The 15,851-nt window shown below is 34.4% G+C and overlaps 1 protein-coding gene across 2 annotated transcripts; it reads left to right on the top strand.

The window, feature by feature from the left end:
- Nucleotides 1-1,034: 1,034 nt before the first annotated feature.
- LOC108202194 (beta-galactosidase 9) lies at nt 1,035-15,578 on the top strand. 2 transcript variants are annotated; one of them, XM_017370577.2, is made up of 19 exons: nt 1,035-1,326; nt 2,412-2,507; nt 2,594-2,706; nt 3,240-3,306; nt 3,961-4,053; nt 4,829-4,972; nt 5,182-5,270; nt 6,006-6,111; nt 6,370-6,457; nt 6,597-6,718; nt 7,120-7,320; nt 8,261-8,490; nt 8,781-8,896; nt 9,969-10,066; nt 10,512-10,622; nt 12,668-12,778; nt 13,760-13,965; nt 14,155-14,503; nt 15,249-15,578. In XM_017370577.2, exons 1-19 carry the CDS (start codon nt 1,150-1,152, stop codon nt 15,384-15,386), a joined length of 2,655 nt encoding a protein of 884 aa, XP_017226066.1. In that variant the 5' UTR covers nt 1,035-1,149; the 3' UTR covers nt 15,387-15,578. The 2 variants fall into 2 exon arrangements, with proteins under 2 accessions (XP_017226066.1, XP_017226067.1); XM_017370578.2 differs by lacking the exons at nt 1,035-1,326; nt 2,594-2,706 and having other exon boundaries at nt 2,406-2,541.
- The last annotated feature ends 273 nt before the right edge of the window (nt 15,579-15,851 follow it).

The raw sequence follows: 15,851 nt of genomic DNA, 5'->3' as shown, positions 1-15,851 counted from the left end.
TGAGACAAAGCCCAGAAGTGGAAATGTGTAGCTTTTTTAGTTCATTAGTCAACTTACTTATAACTATAAATATATATCTATTTATCATTTAATAGTTATATTTATTTATAATTTATAATTCACTTCTTCAACTTCAACTAGAAATAGTTAATTTTAAGTTAACCTAAATGACCTTGCCTTCAAAAAAAAAAAGTTAATCTAAATGACCTGATTTATACACTATTTTAAGTTATCTCTACTTTTCGAGTTAAGAATTCTTCAAACAAATAATTATTTTTACAGAGTATATACCTTCCAGGACAAGTGTACATTCCTCAACCACACGTCCACACATATCATCCATTCAAAAGAGGCACAAATTTTAATAGTACTAAACTTCCATTATTTTTTGTCGTACTTGGATATTACTCTCTCATTCCCATTTTACTATTTTTAAACAATACTTTTTATTATTACCCCCGCTACCTTTATATTTTATACTCATAATCTCAAATTTATCTTTTTTTTAATCTCTGTAAAAGTCATAATCTCAAATTTATCTTTTTTTTAATCTCTGTAAAAGTCAAAACAAAAGATGAAATGAAATGAGACGGAGAGAGTGATAGTTATCCACTCTTCATCTAGTTCGGTATGTTCAGTACTCTCTTCCTCTATCCTCACTATATTATTTTCGGTTTGTAATATTTAAATATTATTAATAATTTATTTAAACTATGCGAAGTCATGTTGCTCTCTTATGTTTACTCGCCGCGGCGTTAGTCGTCGATTTGTTTCAAATTTAATTTTTTATTTTTAAGACTGATACAATTTTTGAAAACAGTATTTCAAATACCGAAAATTCAAAAGTGTTTCGGATGATATATTAATGTTAAGTGAGTGTGCAATTTGTTAAGTGAGTGTCCAATTAGATAATTAACCCTGTTTGAGATTATATACCGGAGTCCCGGACAGGTGTACATTCCTCAACGACACACATCATCCATCGAAAAAAGACGCACAAACTTTAATGTTAAAGTTCCATTCTTTTCTGGCGTACCTGGACAATAATAGTTATCCACTCTTCATCTCTGTACTTAACTCTTCCTCTGTCCTCACTATATTATTTTCAGTTTGTAATATTTATATCTTATTAATAATTTATAATAAACTATGCGAAGTCATATTGCTCTCTTACGTCTACTCGCCGCGGCGTTACTCGCCGTCGCCGTCGCCGGCGAGTATTTCAAACCGTTTAATGTGAGTTATGATCACCGAGCTATCATCATTGATGGACATCGCCGAATGCTCATTTCCGCCGGAATTCACTATCCTAGAGCCACTCCTCAGGTACTCTCTCTCTCTCTCTCTCTCTCTCTCTCTCTCTCTCTCTCTCTCTTTCCTTTTAATTTGATCAATTTAAAGTAGCCTCTCTCTCATTTTAACTAATATTGACCGTGGGTTCTTATATTTGATGAAGTTCTTGATCGACTAATTATTTTTTATTAATAATTTCCACTTGAGAGATCGACTAAATTAAGAACTTCATGTCGTGCAACTGCTTCAGTTTCAGTATGAATGTAATAATGGGTGCTGGCGCAGTCGACTGCCAGGACTGTTTAAATGATATGATTTCTGGGCCATTCGGATGAATATCTGGCGGCCAGGATTATAACAGTTTTTTAACATGACCGGCGCTTTTTAAGCTCTGAACGGGGCTCGTCCACCGCATTAGTTATTTTACCTGTACAACGGTTAAAAAACGATAAACATATTAAAATTTTGTTATATTCCTGGCCGCTGGGTATTTATCAAACAGCCCAAAAATCATATGCCGCCTAAACCGTCACCGGCAGTCGACTGCCGGGGACAGCACCCAAATGTAATATAGAAAGTTTTGCCTTTTGCTGTGGCGGTGTGGCCTATGTGTATGTGTCATCTCGTATGATAGTCTACTAAACTATTTTAGAGCATCTCCAATGTACTAGGTGCCTACTTCTCCACATCATAGTAAAAATTACTCTTTTATCTTCTTTTTCAGCATAACATATTTAGCTGTCTTCTCTCAATATTTCTCCAATTATTGGCACAGCTTGAAAATGCCTACCTAATCCCACAATATTCATTTAAGCTATCAAGTGATAGACTAATTGCTGAAAATTTCATTAACTGTGATATATTAGCCTGTTAGGGGCTCTGCAGCAACCCTTGTTCTGTGTCATATGCTTTTGACGGAAACTTATTTACTTTGACCAGGATCTTATGATATACTATCTGTTATAGTGTACTAGGGATCTTTATAACCTCTCTTTGCATCACAATGTATATGTAAATCTACGGATCGTATGTACTGTTCCATGTTTGAGAATGTACAACTTTGTTGACAAGGTTCCAGATGCATGTGTTCTTGTTTACTCATTAGAGTTTGCTTGCAGATGTGGCCTGATCTAATTGCAAAGAGCAAGGAAGGTGGTGCAGATGTTATACAAACATACGTATTTTGGAGTGGGCATGAACCTGTTAAAGGAAAGGTTTGATTCCTATTCAGAGGATTGCACTTATAAGGTTGGTTCAACACTATGTTAACTCTTGTTTTTGCTTTTACCTTCAAATACAGTATTACTTTGAAGGGAGATATGATCTCGTCAAGTTTGTGAAGCTAGTGGGATCAAACGGGCTCTATCTTCATCTGCGGATAGGTCCTTATGTTTGTGCCGAGTGGAACTTTGGGTCTCATCCTATTCCTCTTTCCTTTGGCAGTTCTTTTTTTAAAATTTTTCATCCAAGATCCAGTCTCCACTTTGTTTGAAACAAGTTCACAGGTTGAAATGGTTCAGACTTCAGTGGAATATTGAATAACTCCAAAACTATATCTTAAATTTGAAATACTAGCTGAGGTGGTTGACTGACTGTAATTTGCAAAAAAAATATAAATTTTCATGTAATGGATTGCGCATATGAACTGCGGATATAGGTTAGTTATGATAAAACTCATAAAAATGAGTTGCTAAACCTTTGTGCCAGGTAGGTAAGCTTCAAAGAAAACAAAACATTAACACTCACAGAATTTGCAGCAATAACTCCAGTCTTCTGTGAAAAATAGTTTAGGTTTAAGATCTTACATTTCGCCGCATCTTTATTGAAGTATGTTTGTATCTAATGTGTAAGTTGTTTGACATTATTTTATCTATGAAGATATAAATAGGTATCTTTGTTGATTTCTGTGATCAACTATAGTTATTGATTATCTGATAATCTTCCAGGGGCTTTCCGGTCTGGCTTCGTGATGTACCTGGTATTGAATTTCGTACCGACAATGAACCATTCAAGGTACAAGGAAGAAAATTCTGAATAGGGATAACAATTTCAAGATGGAAAACATTTTGTATTTCACTGTGTATATTGTACGATTCCTTATGATGGTAGCTCCAACTCTTTTTTAGCCAAGATGTACGTCACACATACAACATAAGTAAATGTAGTTGCCTCAAATATTTATATATTGAAACTAATATTAAATATTTGTAACTCAATGTATATTTTAGTCATCGACAAGTAGATCATATTGGAAATTATACTGGATGTGCCTAGATCATGCCATAGGGATTAGGTATAGACTATTAATAGGGTCTGCTAAGAATTTATTGTGGTAGTTTTCGACATAAATTGCTATGATATAGTTCGTTCACAAGTTTGATGTTTACAGTTATCATTTATGAAAGAAGTGTACCTCTATAAATATATTAATTAATCACAGATAAGAGGTTTATATGTTTTTTAAACTTATAAACTCTTTGAATTGATGTGTTTGAATACGTTAGTCTTCTCTAGGCCTTATAAGTTCTAACTACTTATGAGTTATGAGTTTTGAGTTTTGTACATGTATTGTTTTTCCTCCCAATCTTTCAAGCTGTATGCTGTTCCTGCTTTAGTTTTTTTCTTCATTTGCTGATAGTTGCTATGCTGTCGTTTTGCATTTTCCAGGATGAAATGCAGCGGTTCGTGAAAAAGATAGTTGAACTTATGCGAGAGGAAAATCTCTTTAGCTGGCAAGGTGGCCCAATCATTATGTTACAGGTTGTAGTAGTGGTTTCTGTCAATTTGTCTTATATTAAAAAATTTACCTGTGGAGATATTTTAATATATGTAATGTATATGTTCTCTCAGCCTAATGCAGTGTACCCTTTATGAAAAGGGAACTGGAATTTATTTAGAACAATTCATGATAACCAAATATTTAAATCCAGGAAAGACACAACCCTAACTTTTGTTTCATGCATCTCATCGTGCATAATAAGATACCAAGATAAGGTGTACAAATAATAGAACTGAAGTCAGTTATGCCATCTTAGGTTGCAGAATGAAACCGTCTTCGTAAACTATAAGGTCGATGAAGTCATTTACTTCAATGGAATTGTACTATTCCTGAAATGTGTTCATATTTGCCTCATTTCATCTTCACCAACTTTGGGAAAGGCCAATCTGATGAAGCTTTGCTTTTCCATTCTTGTCAATTATATTACTGGTTGATTCATTATAACTTCACTAAATGATTCAGAATATTGAACTCATTGTGTAAGTATTGTTAATTGTACGGTTCCTTTCTTGAGCAACAACTATAACCATCACCTGGGTCTGGGTGATATATCAGTGTTAGGTGCATAAGTTATTAGGTAGTTATTTATTTTTATTGCCATGCATCAGTGATTTTTCAGAAAAGAAGTGACAAATTATTCTGTTAATCTAAATTGGTGAAGTACAAGTCCCTTTTAGTCGGACTTTCTGTGGTGTTTTTCTTTTCCTTTTGAAGTACTTGTATCATGGTCATCCTATTATTGATATGTTTTATCAGATTGAGAATGAGTATGGAGATATTGAGGGCGCTTATGGACAGCAAGGGAAGGACTATGTAAGATGGGCTGCCAAAATGGCTGTTGGGCTTGGTGCTGGTGTTCCATGGGTTATGTGCAAGCAAGTAGATGCTCCAGAATTCATAGTAAACTCTTTTCACCTTGCTGTTTCCTACTTCTGTTTTCTGCTGATTTTACGTTTGATTATGAAGAAAAAACACATTTCTCATTTTATAATATGACGCATGTCTGAATTGAGAAGATCAATTGGTTGAGATACATAATGATGTTAATGTCAAGTAGTTGCTCATTGTGAATTCTCGATCATTCCGTTTTTTTACTATTTCGTTTGCAGCTGGATGCCTGCAATGGATACTATTGCGACAGTTTTATACCAAATTCGAAAAAGAAACCAATGCTTTGGACAGAGAATTGGGATGGATGGTAAGTACCAAGAAATCTTTGTTAATGAATACTTGATAGATGCACCTCTCCATTTCTGTTCGTTGTATTTGCTTTTGGTGTTACATTTACCAGTTGATTAGTCACCATCATCTTTCAATCTTTTTCTCCCACTTCGTCAGGTTCCTTATGTCATTCAAGTACTAATTTAGTATCTAGTTGGTCAACTCAGGAATGAATTATGTTAATATAATGTAGCTCTTGCTAGAACTTTAGAAGGTAGGAAAGGCCCTACTGTTAGAATGGAAAATAAGTCTCTCTTACAGATTAGCAAATTTAGGGTTAATAATTTTGGAAAGCCGGCATAAGACTACTGATATATATCATGTTCAGTAATGGCAAAGAAAATTGTAATGATAAGAGAACAAATTGAAATGTCATAATTTCACCCTCTCTCAAAATAATGAACATATAACATATTGAAGTATTGAACCCTTAAACTCTGTCATTAACTTTCTTGACAGAGTAACTTGTCTCTGTTTTTTGATGTAATATTCATTTGTGTAATGTGATGACATCACCCAATCGCAACTAACACACACTGTGACCACATATCAAACAGAACAAAAGGCTATGTACTTGGCTCATAATTAATTTGAATCTGAAACTGATTAATACACATCCCTGAATTGAATATGTTTTGCTTAACTAATATGAAGGAGGTCTATTTACTTGGCTCATAATTGATGTTTGCTATTATATTCTCTCTTATTTAAGGTATACAACTTGGGGTGGCGCTCTTCCCCATAGACCAGTTGAAGACCTTGCATTTGCAGTTGCTCGCTTTTTCCAACGTGGAGGAAGCTTTCAAAATTATTATATGGTACGTCAGACAAACAAACACTAACTGTTATCGTTTAAATATAATATGAAGTCTAAAAAGAATTTTGTAGTTCTGGTTACATATTTCCTTCAATTTAATTGAGTAAGAAAGCAAAGTTCATCTGCGTAATGTCTGTCGTAGTAATTATTTTAGGAAGTTATGTTTTAGTTGCATAAAAAGATGCAGTGTATATGTCCTTGTCCTTATACATGTGCGGAAGAAACTTAGAACCCATGTGTGCTCACTCTGTGTTTGCAGTATTTTGGTGGTACGAACTTTGGACGAACTTCTGGAGGTCCAAATTATATCACTAGTTACGATTATGATGCCCCCCTTGATGAATACGGTAATAGTTTAACAAACATTAAGTTGTACAAGTCAAGGAGCTTATTAAGAAATATTAGGGTTACTTTGCATGAATTTATTCTGTTAACATTTAAATCATGTCATCCCCAAGAAATGTGTTTATTTTTAATTTGTCGTAGGACTGCTGAGCCAACCAAAATGGGGACACTTGAAGGACCTTCATGCGGCTATAAAGCTTTGTGAACCTGCGCTTGTTGCTGCTGATTCGCCTCAGTATATGAAATTAGGTCCACAGCAGGAGGTTTGTCCCAAGTCCCAACTGAATATATTTGAGATTATCTATCTTAGGCTGTGTATATTATTATGTTTTCATCTTCATAGTATATTTTAATACAACATACAAAATCCTGAATGTTCTATAATGGCATATTTATGTCCCCAGTATCTTAGAAACTAATACTCACCAAGGCCTACTTCTTTCTCAGTCCTATTTCCGTTATGAAAGGAATACCTTTGTCTTAATGGGTAGATTATTGGATTTTAAGAAATTACCTTGTCTGTACTGAAGTTTGGATCCGAACACTTTTTGCATTACTATTCATCAAATTTATCAATTTGATTAGCATCATCATATCTATAATTCTCTTTTAATATATTTACTATTTGAAGTTGGAAGTTGACTGTTACACATCAAAATTCTAGGCGCATGTGTATCGTGGAAATATCACCCAAGGGCTAAATACAGCTTTCTCCAAAAGTAAGAGTGTCTGTGCAGCATTTCTTGCAAATATAGATGAACATACAGCAGCTGATGTCAAATTTCTCGGTCAAGTATATACTTTACCTCCTTGGTCAGTGAGTATATTGCCAGATTGCAGGCACGTCGCTTACAGCACAGCAAAGGTTTGAGACTGTGTTGATTTACAAGGAAATGTCTGCTCTTTTTCATACTTTGAAATAATTGTCTTTGCTGAGTAGTATCATGTCAGACTGATGGATGAGTAATTATATGTTTTTATTTTATGAGCAATCATATATATCATGCTTTTGTTTCTTGACTGAAACAAAGTGGCTGTCAGCACTGTAACCATGGTTTTCGTATTAGTACTATGTTGCATAGTTGTCAACCGCTATTGGTTTATATTGCATCATGCATGTCTATCCTTTTACAAACAAATATTGTCTACCTATCTTAACATTTATAAACATCAGATGCTCTATGTGAGTTGTCAGGCTATATTTCAAGTACTCTCTGTAGTGGCCTCTTTCTGGCAATATTTTAGTTATGTGAATTAGACTAGCCCTTCTTGTTGCTTGTCCTGATTATATGTCACATATCCTTCTATATTTTCAAAGCAAGGTGATGTACCTTTTAAAGCACATGTAATCTTACTTGAGCCAGTATCTCACTAGAGATATTATGTTAAGACAGCAATACTTTACTCCCTCCGTCCCCCTGAGTAGTATACATTGGGGGACGGGGACGCGGCACGGACTTTAATGCTCCTGTAAAGTGTAGTTGTGTACTTTATTTTTAAAATTTTCTTTTTCTGAATTAAAGTTTGGATGTTATATTTTTATTCAAAAAAAGAAAATCTCAAAAATAAGTTATGGAGCTATGTTTTATAAGAGCATTGAAATGCGTGTCAAACAGTTGAAAAGAAACGTATACAATTAAATGGGACAGAGGGAGTATAAAATAAGTTGGAAATTTCTTGTCCCGGCCAAGTCTACAACTTTTCTGCACTATCATGACTAACTCACAACTAGTACTTGCTATAAATAATCTATATTTGATTTTGTTGATGATATGGTAAGCATCTAGTTTCCATGCTGGTAACAGGTCGGGGCTCAAACTTCGATAAAGCTCGTGGATCTTAATTCTCTGCCTTCAAAGATGTATGTACCTCAGCGGTTAACGTTTGAGGAAGAAGTTACATATATTGCAAATGACTGGGTGACTTGGAAGGAACCAATTGGCTTGTGGGGTAAAAATAACTTCACATCCCCAAGCATATTGGAACATTTGAATGTTACCAAAGACAAGTCAGATTATTTGTGGTATACCACCAGGTCCGGCACTATCGTTATTTTAACTATTATGTTCAAAGTCATGGATGTTGCAATGTATAAGTTGATCCATTTTCGGGTATAATTTCACCTAGCAGTTCTGTGATTCTGTCCCGGCCCTGTTCAAGTCATAGTAAAATATAAACAAAGATTTATTTAGAGAAAAGGTGATTAGTGCTAATATGATAACTTAAAACAGTGAGGTCTAGGATTGTTACTCTGCTTGCCATAGTTACAAATTTTAATCTATCTAAGGTGTTCTAATACCAGTTAATGGTTTTCAAAAATCACAGAATATACATATCAGATGATGAAATGTCATTCTGGGAGGAGAATGAGGTCAGTCCAGAACTGTCAATTGATAGCATGCGTGATGTGGTCCGTATTTTCATTAATGGGGAGCTTTCAGGTATTTGATATAATTTTCTTCGCGTCTGTAATTTAAAATTATCTTCCTATCTTATTGGGCTTGACGAGCTTTAGTTTGTTCTATGTTTCTATTACTGAATGTTGCCACACAAATCAGTCAAATCTTTTTAACTCTAGCATTGTGTAATCTTTATTGTAAGATTATAATAGCCATCATGAATCTTGCCTAAGAAATACCTAACCAAGCCTTCAAGCTAAAACATGTAACTATGTAAGTGTTTGTTTCGAAAGACCACTGGATATTTGCTCACAACATAATTCTATTCAAAACTAGTGAATCATTTGACAACTATTACTATACATATAGTTGCATTCAGTGTTTAAAGACTAAACGTCTCAGTTCCCACGCTATATCTGACACAGGGTTGCTACTAAAACTATGGTGATTGCGTCTATGACCGTTCAGGTGAAATCGAGATACTAATTAATGGTGAATTCAACAGTATGACATAAGCTAATATGTCCATTTGAAATATGAGCTAGAACTCCTGTTACTTCTGTTTGGCTCAGTGATGCTAGTAGGACTATTCGAGATGTTGTCATGTGGATCAATTGGTATGATTGTAAGCTTGAGGAAGGTTACAACTCTACCAATTGAAAAAGGTTTCAGCAATTGCAGTTAAGCAGTTGTATAGCTGGTGATTGGTGCAGTTGCAATGTTGGTTAGGGACGGTAGTAATCAACTATCTTTAAATATTAAATGAACCCCTTCAAGTTCTGGTAAGTTATGAAGTCAAATAATTCTCTTATAAGGGGAACATTACCCAAATTATAAATAGACTATGGAAACAGCCAAGCAATCAAGTCATTTTTGCCTAATGAATGTGTCTATAAAACTATGTTTAGTCATTGGTCCATCTGTTACTTTTCTTTGTACATAACCAAGTTCAGAAGGGTACCGGTTAATTTCCATGTACAGAAGGGGACTGGTTAAATTTAATTGCTTTTACAATCCTTTGGTGATATTTAGTGGGTTATCCAAAATATGTTCTCAGAGTTCTGCACACTTATTTCATAAATGTATGAATTGTCTCACATTCTTTGAAACAAAGGTAGCAAAAGAGGGCATTGGATAAAGGTGGTGCAACCAGTCCAACTTGTACAAGGATACAATGACATAGTATTGCTGTCTGAAACTGTGGGCTTGCAGGTAATAGTAGCAAAGCCTGCTTTCCACTGTGGATCATTATTTATTGTCATGATTGTCGCTGTTTATAATTTGGTTACTTTACTATAAGGATTTGTATTTCTTATATACTCCTCTTTTCATCTTTCCAGATAGATGCCTATGTGATCAAATATATAAAATCAAATAGCAATATGTATACACATTAAACTTACTATAGCTTCATGTATATCTTGATAGTAAATATGTACTCAATAAAAAGTGAAATGTAGAAACATCGTACAAATAAATCCTGTTACCATAAATATGTATACTAAATATGCATATATAAATATTTTTGTAATTGTAACTGCTACTTGTTCAAATGTTTCACATCATTCATCTGTTTGGCATAGCTTGTCTTTAATTTTTCTTATATATTGTTTTATGGATCTAATCATGTCTTAATTATATCTATGATTTTTTCCAGAACTATGGAGCCTTTTTAGAGAAAGATGGGGCTGGATTCAAAGGTCGTATTAAGCTTACTAATAGCAAAATTGGGGATATAGATCTAACAGAATCCTCGTGGACCTACCAGGTTTTACTAAAAAAATTCTGTATATTTTGACATGACCATAAGCAGCAAAACGGTTAAGTTTGATTTTATCCGTTCACCTTTTGTTACGTTGTTTAGCAAGTAATTAATAGACAAAGTGACAACCACAACAAATAGTTTAGTCATTCACATCTTGTTATGTTTTTCAGCATGTTTTCATAGACAAAGTGACAACATTAACCATCATTATATTTTAGTGTAATGGAAGAAATGCAGATGAATTGACTATGAACATAAGCTTTTTATTTTAATGATAGAGGTCAAGTAAATTTTTTCATGAAGTCCTGATTTATTGTGGAATAGTATTCGAGGCTTTCTAATCATCCTGTAAAATGTATGTTAACAAGAAGTTTGTAACATCTACTTCTTCGGTAACTGGACATCCTTAGTTGATGTATTTGTCTCTGACATGTTCTTAAGTAAAATTTCATGGGCTGGGATTCATTTTATCATATGCTGAAATCTCTTTGCAAATCTACCAGAACAATTGTTTCCTCTCGAGCCTAGGCAGATTATCCTCCCTCTTATTCCGTCATATCAACTTTACTAGACACGAACATGATATTCCTACTGCCTTACTCCACCTGATTGCCAAGTCTTAAATAGTATTATTGACAAATCTAAAACATGCTGAAAACATATTTGCAATCTCAGTTTACTCTTTCTTATGCAACAAGTTATTACACAGGTATTAGGAAGAAAATAGTCAGCTGAATCCTGGTCTGTTAAACACTGCATTCTAAAATGCAATACTAATGGTTTTTTTAATTCGCTGAAGGATTTTATCAATATTTTCCAAATTTTGTCTATACTTTTCAGGATAGTAATCAGTCACTTTTCTAGAAATGGCTCTTAATAGTTCATATGCAAAAACTTGATGGAAGTAAATGCTAGAAATTGTAAAGTAAAAGTTATAAGATACAAGATCTAGATATACTGTAGTCGACTGCAGAAATAAGATATAAACCTCGCAGAGGAACTGGGATGAGCTCCTCCTGACTTTCAGCTCTTTTGACAAATCTCAGGGGACTAAGACAGAAAAGTGGGGATATGGTAACCTGAGTGGTGTATTTTTTCTCTCTGAGCTATCTGCGGAGAGCATTGTAATTTTAGATTTAGCTGAGATATGTAGGATAAATGTAAATACTACAATTTGAGGATTTAACAGTATTGCTTAGCCAACTGAAGTTTTATTGGTTTGAACCTCAGCTGTTTTTGTGGGTTTAAGTTAATAGTTTGAAGTATTAGTCAAGATCCTTTACAAAAATGATCCCAAAACAATTGCGACACAAAATTGTCACAACTATGATTTGTCACACTCTGTTTTTTACTGTGGTTTTATCCCTGTTTCGTCACTTATTTAAGATCTTTACATGTGTTGAAGATAACTAATTATTGACAAAACTAAAAACTGAACAAATTACTAATCAAAATTGGAGAAATCAAGAAATAGATGACTTTGAATATATGTATGTATATACTATATGATAGCACATATATCACAGGTGTTCAGCAGATATCTTCTTTAACATTCATTTGTATATAAATGTCTTCTATGTACATGACGTTAATGTATTTCGGCTGGACTCGACAAAGACACTGTGATATGAATATAATATTGTCATATTTTGAGGACATCTGTAACTTATGTAAATGTGAATGGTTGGACGAAACAGGAAAGAATGACTGAAGCAATAGTCTATCCAGACTTTGTCTTGAAGTCCCACATTTTTGTAACCATGAGAGTTAGCTCTTTAAAATGTTGAATAAAAGATTTACACTTTGCCTTCTAGCTGGGGTTGCTCTTCTTTAATTCTTCTTTTTTTTATTACAGCCTTTTATGCTCTGATATAAATTTTAGGTATCGTGCCAATAAGATTTTCTGTTTTATCTCTAAAATCCTGTCAAATATGTTATAATTTGTATTGCACAGACTTCGCAGTTATCCATTTTCTTATATGTTTTCCTTTTTTAGGAATTTCCTAATTCTTCACTACATTTATAATTAATTGTTTCCCTGAAAATAGGTTGGCCTTAAAGGTGAATTGCTGAAATTGTATACTAGAGAGAAAGCTGAAAGTGTGAGATGGAAGAAGTTGATGCCTGATGCTACTCCCACAATATTTTCATGGTACAAGGTAATTTAATGAATAGATAGATCTTGAACTTGATATGGGTAAGACTTAAATTTTTGCATACGAGTAGCATAAACGTTACTATAATTCATGGTGTTTACTAGTACTTTATTTGAACTGATAAATACCCTTACAAGATAGAAATTTAAATAGCTAGAAGAGTACATGGGACGCCTCACGCCTGCTCACTGATACAATAGCAACCCTTAAATTGATCTGTCTGTGTGAAATTTCTTGAATGAGGAGACATGTAATTAGTACACATGGCAATTAGTAGAGATCGGCATAACAATTGGTAGACATCTATAGATTAAATTTTATTACACAATTTCATTGGATAATGTATTTTCTTAAAAAATCATTGTGTGCTTACACTTAGAATCAGAGCACAGCCTTACTACTTCAACCTAATTGTTTCACAAGGATAAATTGAATCAGTTAAAGGCCTGCCTCATCAAAAAAAAAAAAAAAAAATTACTATCTGGTGGGGAACGGGAATAAAGAATTAATATATATGTTGTTTAAGTAGTTTTTATTTCTTTAGTGGAGAGATGCACATTATCATTGCAGATTTAGCGACCAATGTAAATTCCCCATAGACTTTGGTGCAGTTGTCTGATGGTGCATAAACCAAATAAGTTTGAAACCTTGGTCATGTGTAAATACTTACATAATTAATCACAATGAAATGTGAGTTTCATGCTTAATAGTTTACTTGTTTTATTAATTTACAAGCGCGTAGATGTGTGTTGCCATGCACATCTGTTAACAACATTTGTGGACTCCTCATTCTTATGACTTGGACTTGGAGGATCATTGCCTCGTTGATGATGCACTTATGACTTAACAAATGTATCTATTGGTTTCTTGGATTCATGTTGTTTAAAAGATCTATCATCATATATCCAAAAAAAATTGTTTTTCTCTGAAGTTAAGTGCTACTAACATCTTAAGTTTCTCTTGTTTATTGGTTGCAATCACCAGACATACTTTGATGCTCCTGGCGGAACTGATCCCGTTGTCCTTAATTTGGGAAGTATGGGGAAGGGACAGGCATGGGTTAATGGACACCATATAGGAAGATACTGGGATCTGGTCGCTCCTAAAGACGGATGTGGAACATGTGATTATCGTGGAGCATACTCTTCGGATAAGTGTACTACTAACTGTGGGAAACCTACTCAAATATGGTATATGGATTTGTAACAATCTCTCTTAATTAAATGCTTTACTTGTCTCATATAGCAACTTCTATGTTAACAGAAACCTTTACCCTTATAGGCTTAGTTTTCTCTTCCTTTTCAGTCTGCATGTGAAGACACCCATGATGAACCTGCCATTCATCATCTAATATACTTGCTGTGATCATTCTCTGTCAGGTACCATGTACCGAGGTCATGGCTGAAGAGCAATCAAAATTTACTTGTTATGTTTGAGGAAACAGGGGGAAACCCGTTTAAAATTACAATTAACACAATTTCTACTCAATCTGTTTGTGGTCAAGTATCAGAGACCCACTACCCACCGCTTCACATGTGGTGGCATCCAGAATTTACAAATGGGAAAATATCGATGAATGATATAACACCTGAACTGCATTTGCAGTGTGAAGATGCGCATACTATCTCTTCTATAGAATTTGCCAGCTATGGGACCCCTCAAGGGAACTGCCAGAACTTATTAAAAGGCAACTGCCATGCTCCTAATTCGTTATCTATAGTGTCCCAGGTAACTGATACCTTGATGTGTATGTACATCTGTTGTTTAAATTAAAGTTAATTGCAAAAGCATTCCTTTGGTGTGGACCAACTGCACTTTATTAACTATATTTTAGATAATTGCAAAGTATGTGCATTGACATATTTTAGCGCTGCATGTTGTACCCTTTTGGCCTATATTCTTCTATTTTGATCTATCACTATGTTAAATTGAAAGGGTAAAATAGATTTAAGAACCTATAACTGTACATTTTAGTTAATTCTTTAGTCTATTTCAGCTTTATAAGATGATAGGTCAAAATAGACAGAAATAGGCCAAAAGGGTTCATAATGCGGCGAAAGATATTGAGGATGCACCGTGTAATTATCAAAAGTATAGGTAATAAAGTGCAATTGGTCCGAACTAAAGGGGTGCATTTTGCAATCATCTCTTTAATTTGTACTCTATATCCAATTCCATTCTCAATAATGATAGTCCTTAGAGCGTCCTAGTATAACCTTCTAATGCCCCTCATTAATTTGTAATTTGGATTCATTATGCCCAGATCAGCTCTGTTATTGTTACAATGATTTTGGCCATCATATTGTATCCTGAATATTATAATTACACCCATATTGGAGGATAAGGCATCTCAGATTTTATCGTTACACCTGAATGTTCAGGAGTAACAATTATCTGGAAATTGGACCAACTTAGTTTAACAAGACATGCTTCACTGTGTGTACTGAAGCTAGATCTTTTGTCTTTTTGCCAGGCCTGTCAGGGACGAAATAGCTGCTCGATTGCAGTTTCAAATGCTGTATTTGGTGACCCATGCCGGGGCATTGTAAAGACTTTGGCTGTTGAAGCAGTATGTTCGCCTTCTGCATTTTCCGGGTCTGCCTCAATGTAGTAAGCATGTACAACTATATTGAATAGCCAGTGACCCTGTTTAACATACTTTACCAGGGCTTAAACCCCTAGACTGATCAGCTGTAAAACTTGTATATGATGTTGGTACATTTGGATTCGAGTGTTTAGAATTTGTTTATATATTGTGTATGTGTATAAAATTTTTAAGTTAAAGGTTAATTGAACATGTCTACCCTCTTTCTGACTATGCATTTCATATACATCAGTGCTCTGCTTTGGTGACTCATGTTCTCTGTAAAACTGTGGGTGGTTCTTGGTGATTTCCTCACTTTTCCCCTGACAAAACTGCACTTCTACAACTTTCTTAGGGTCGTTTGGTTGGAGAGGGGGTATGGGGTTGGAATAAAGAATCGGGTTAAGTTGGTATGGGTTTGAGGTATCATATCTGATATAAGGTGTTTGGTTGAGTGGTGGAATGAATATGGTTGAATTATAATATTTATGA

The sequence above is a fragment of the Daucus carota genome, chromosome 9 (genome assembly GCF_001625215.2).
Source record: "Daucus carota subsp. sativus chromosome 9, DH1 v3.0, whole genome shotgun sequence".
NCBI classification, from domain to species: domain Eukaryota; kingdom Viridiplantae; phylum Streptophyta; class Magnoliopsida; order Apiales; family Apiaceae; genus Daucus; species Daucus carota.
The sequence above is the reverse complement of the archived record's forward strand: the minus strand, read 5'-3'. Positions and strand labels throughout refer to the sequence as shown.

Excerpts from the sequence above, each read along its gene's own strand:
- LOC108202194 (XM_017370577.2), top strand. The coding sequence starts at position 1,150 with ATGCGAAGTCATATTGCTCTCTTACGTCTACTCGCCGCGGCGTTACTC. Across the intron at positions 6,112-6,369 it reads GCTTTCAAAATTATTATATG|TATTTTGGTGGTACGAACTT; the intron begins GTACGTCAGACA and ends CTGTGTTTGCAG. Across the intron at positions 8,491-8,780 it reads TATTTGTGGTATACCACCAG|AATATACATATCAGATGATG; the intron begins GTCCGGCACTAT and ends CAAAAATCACAG.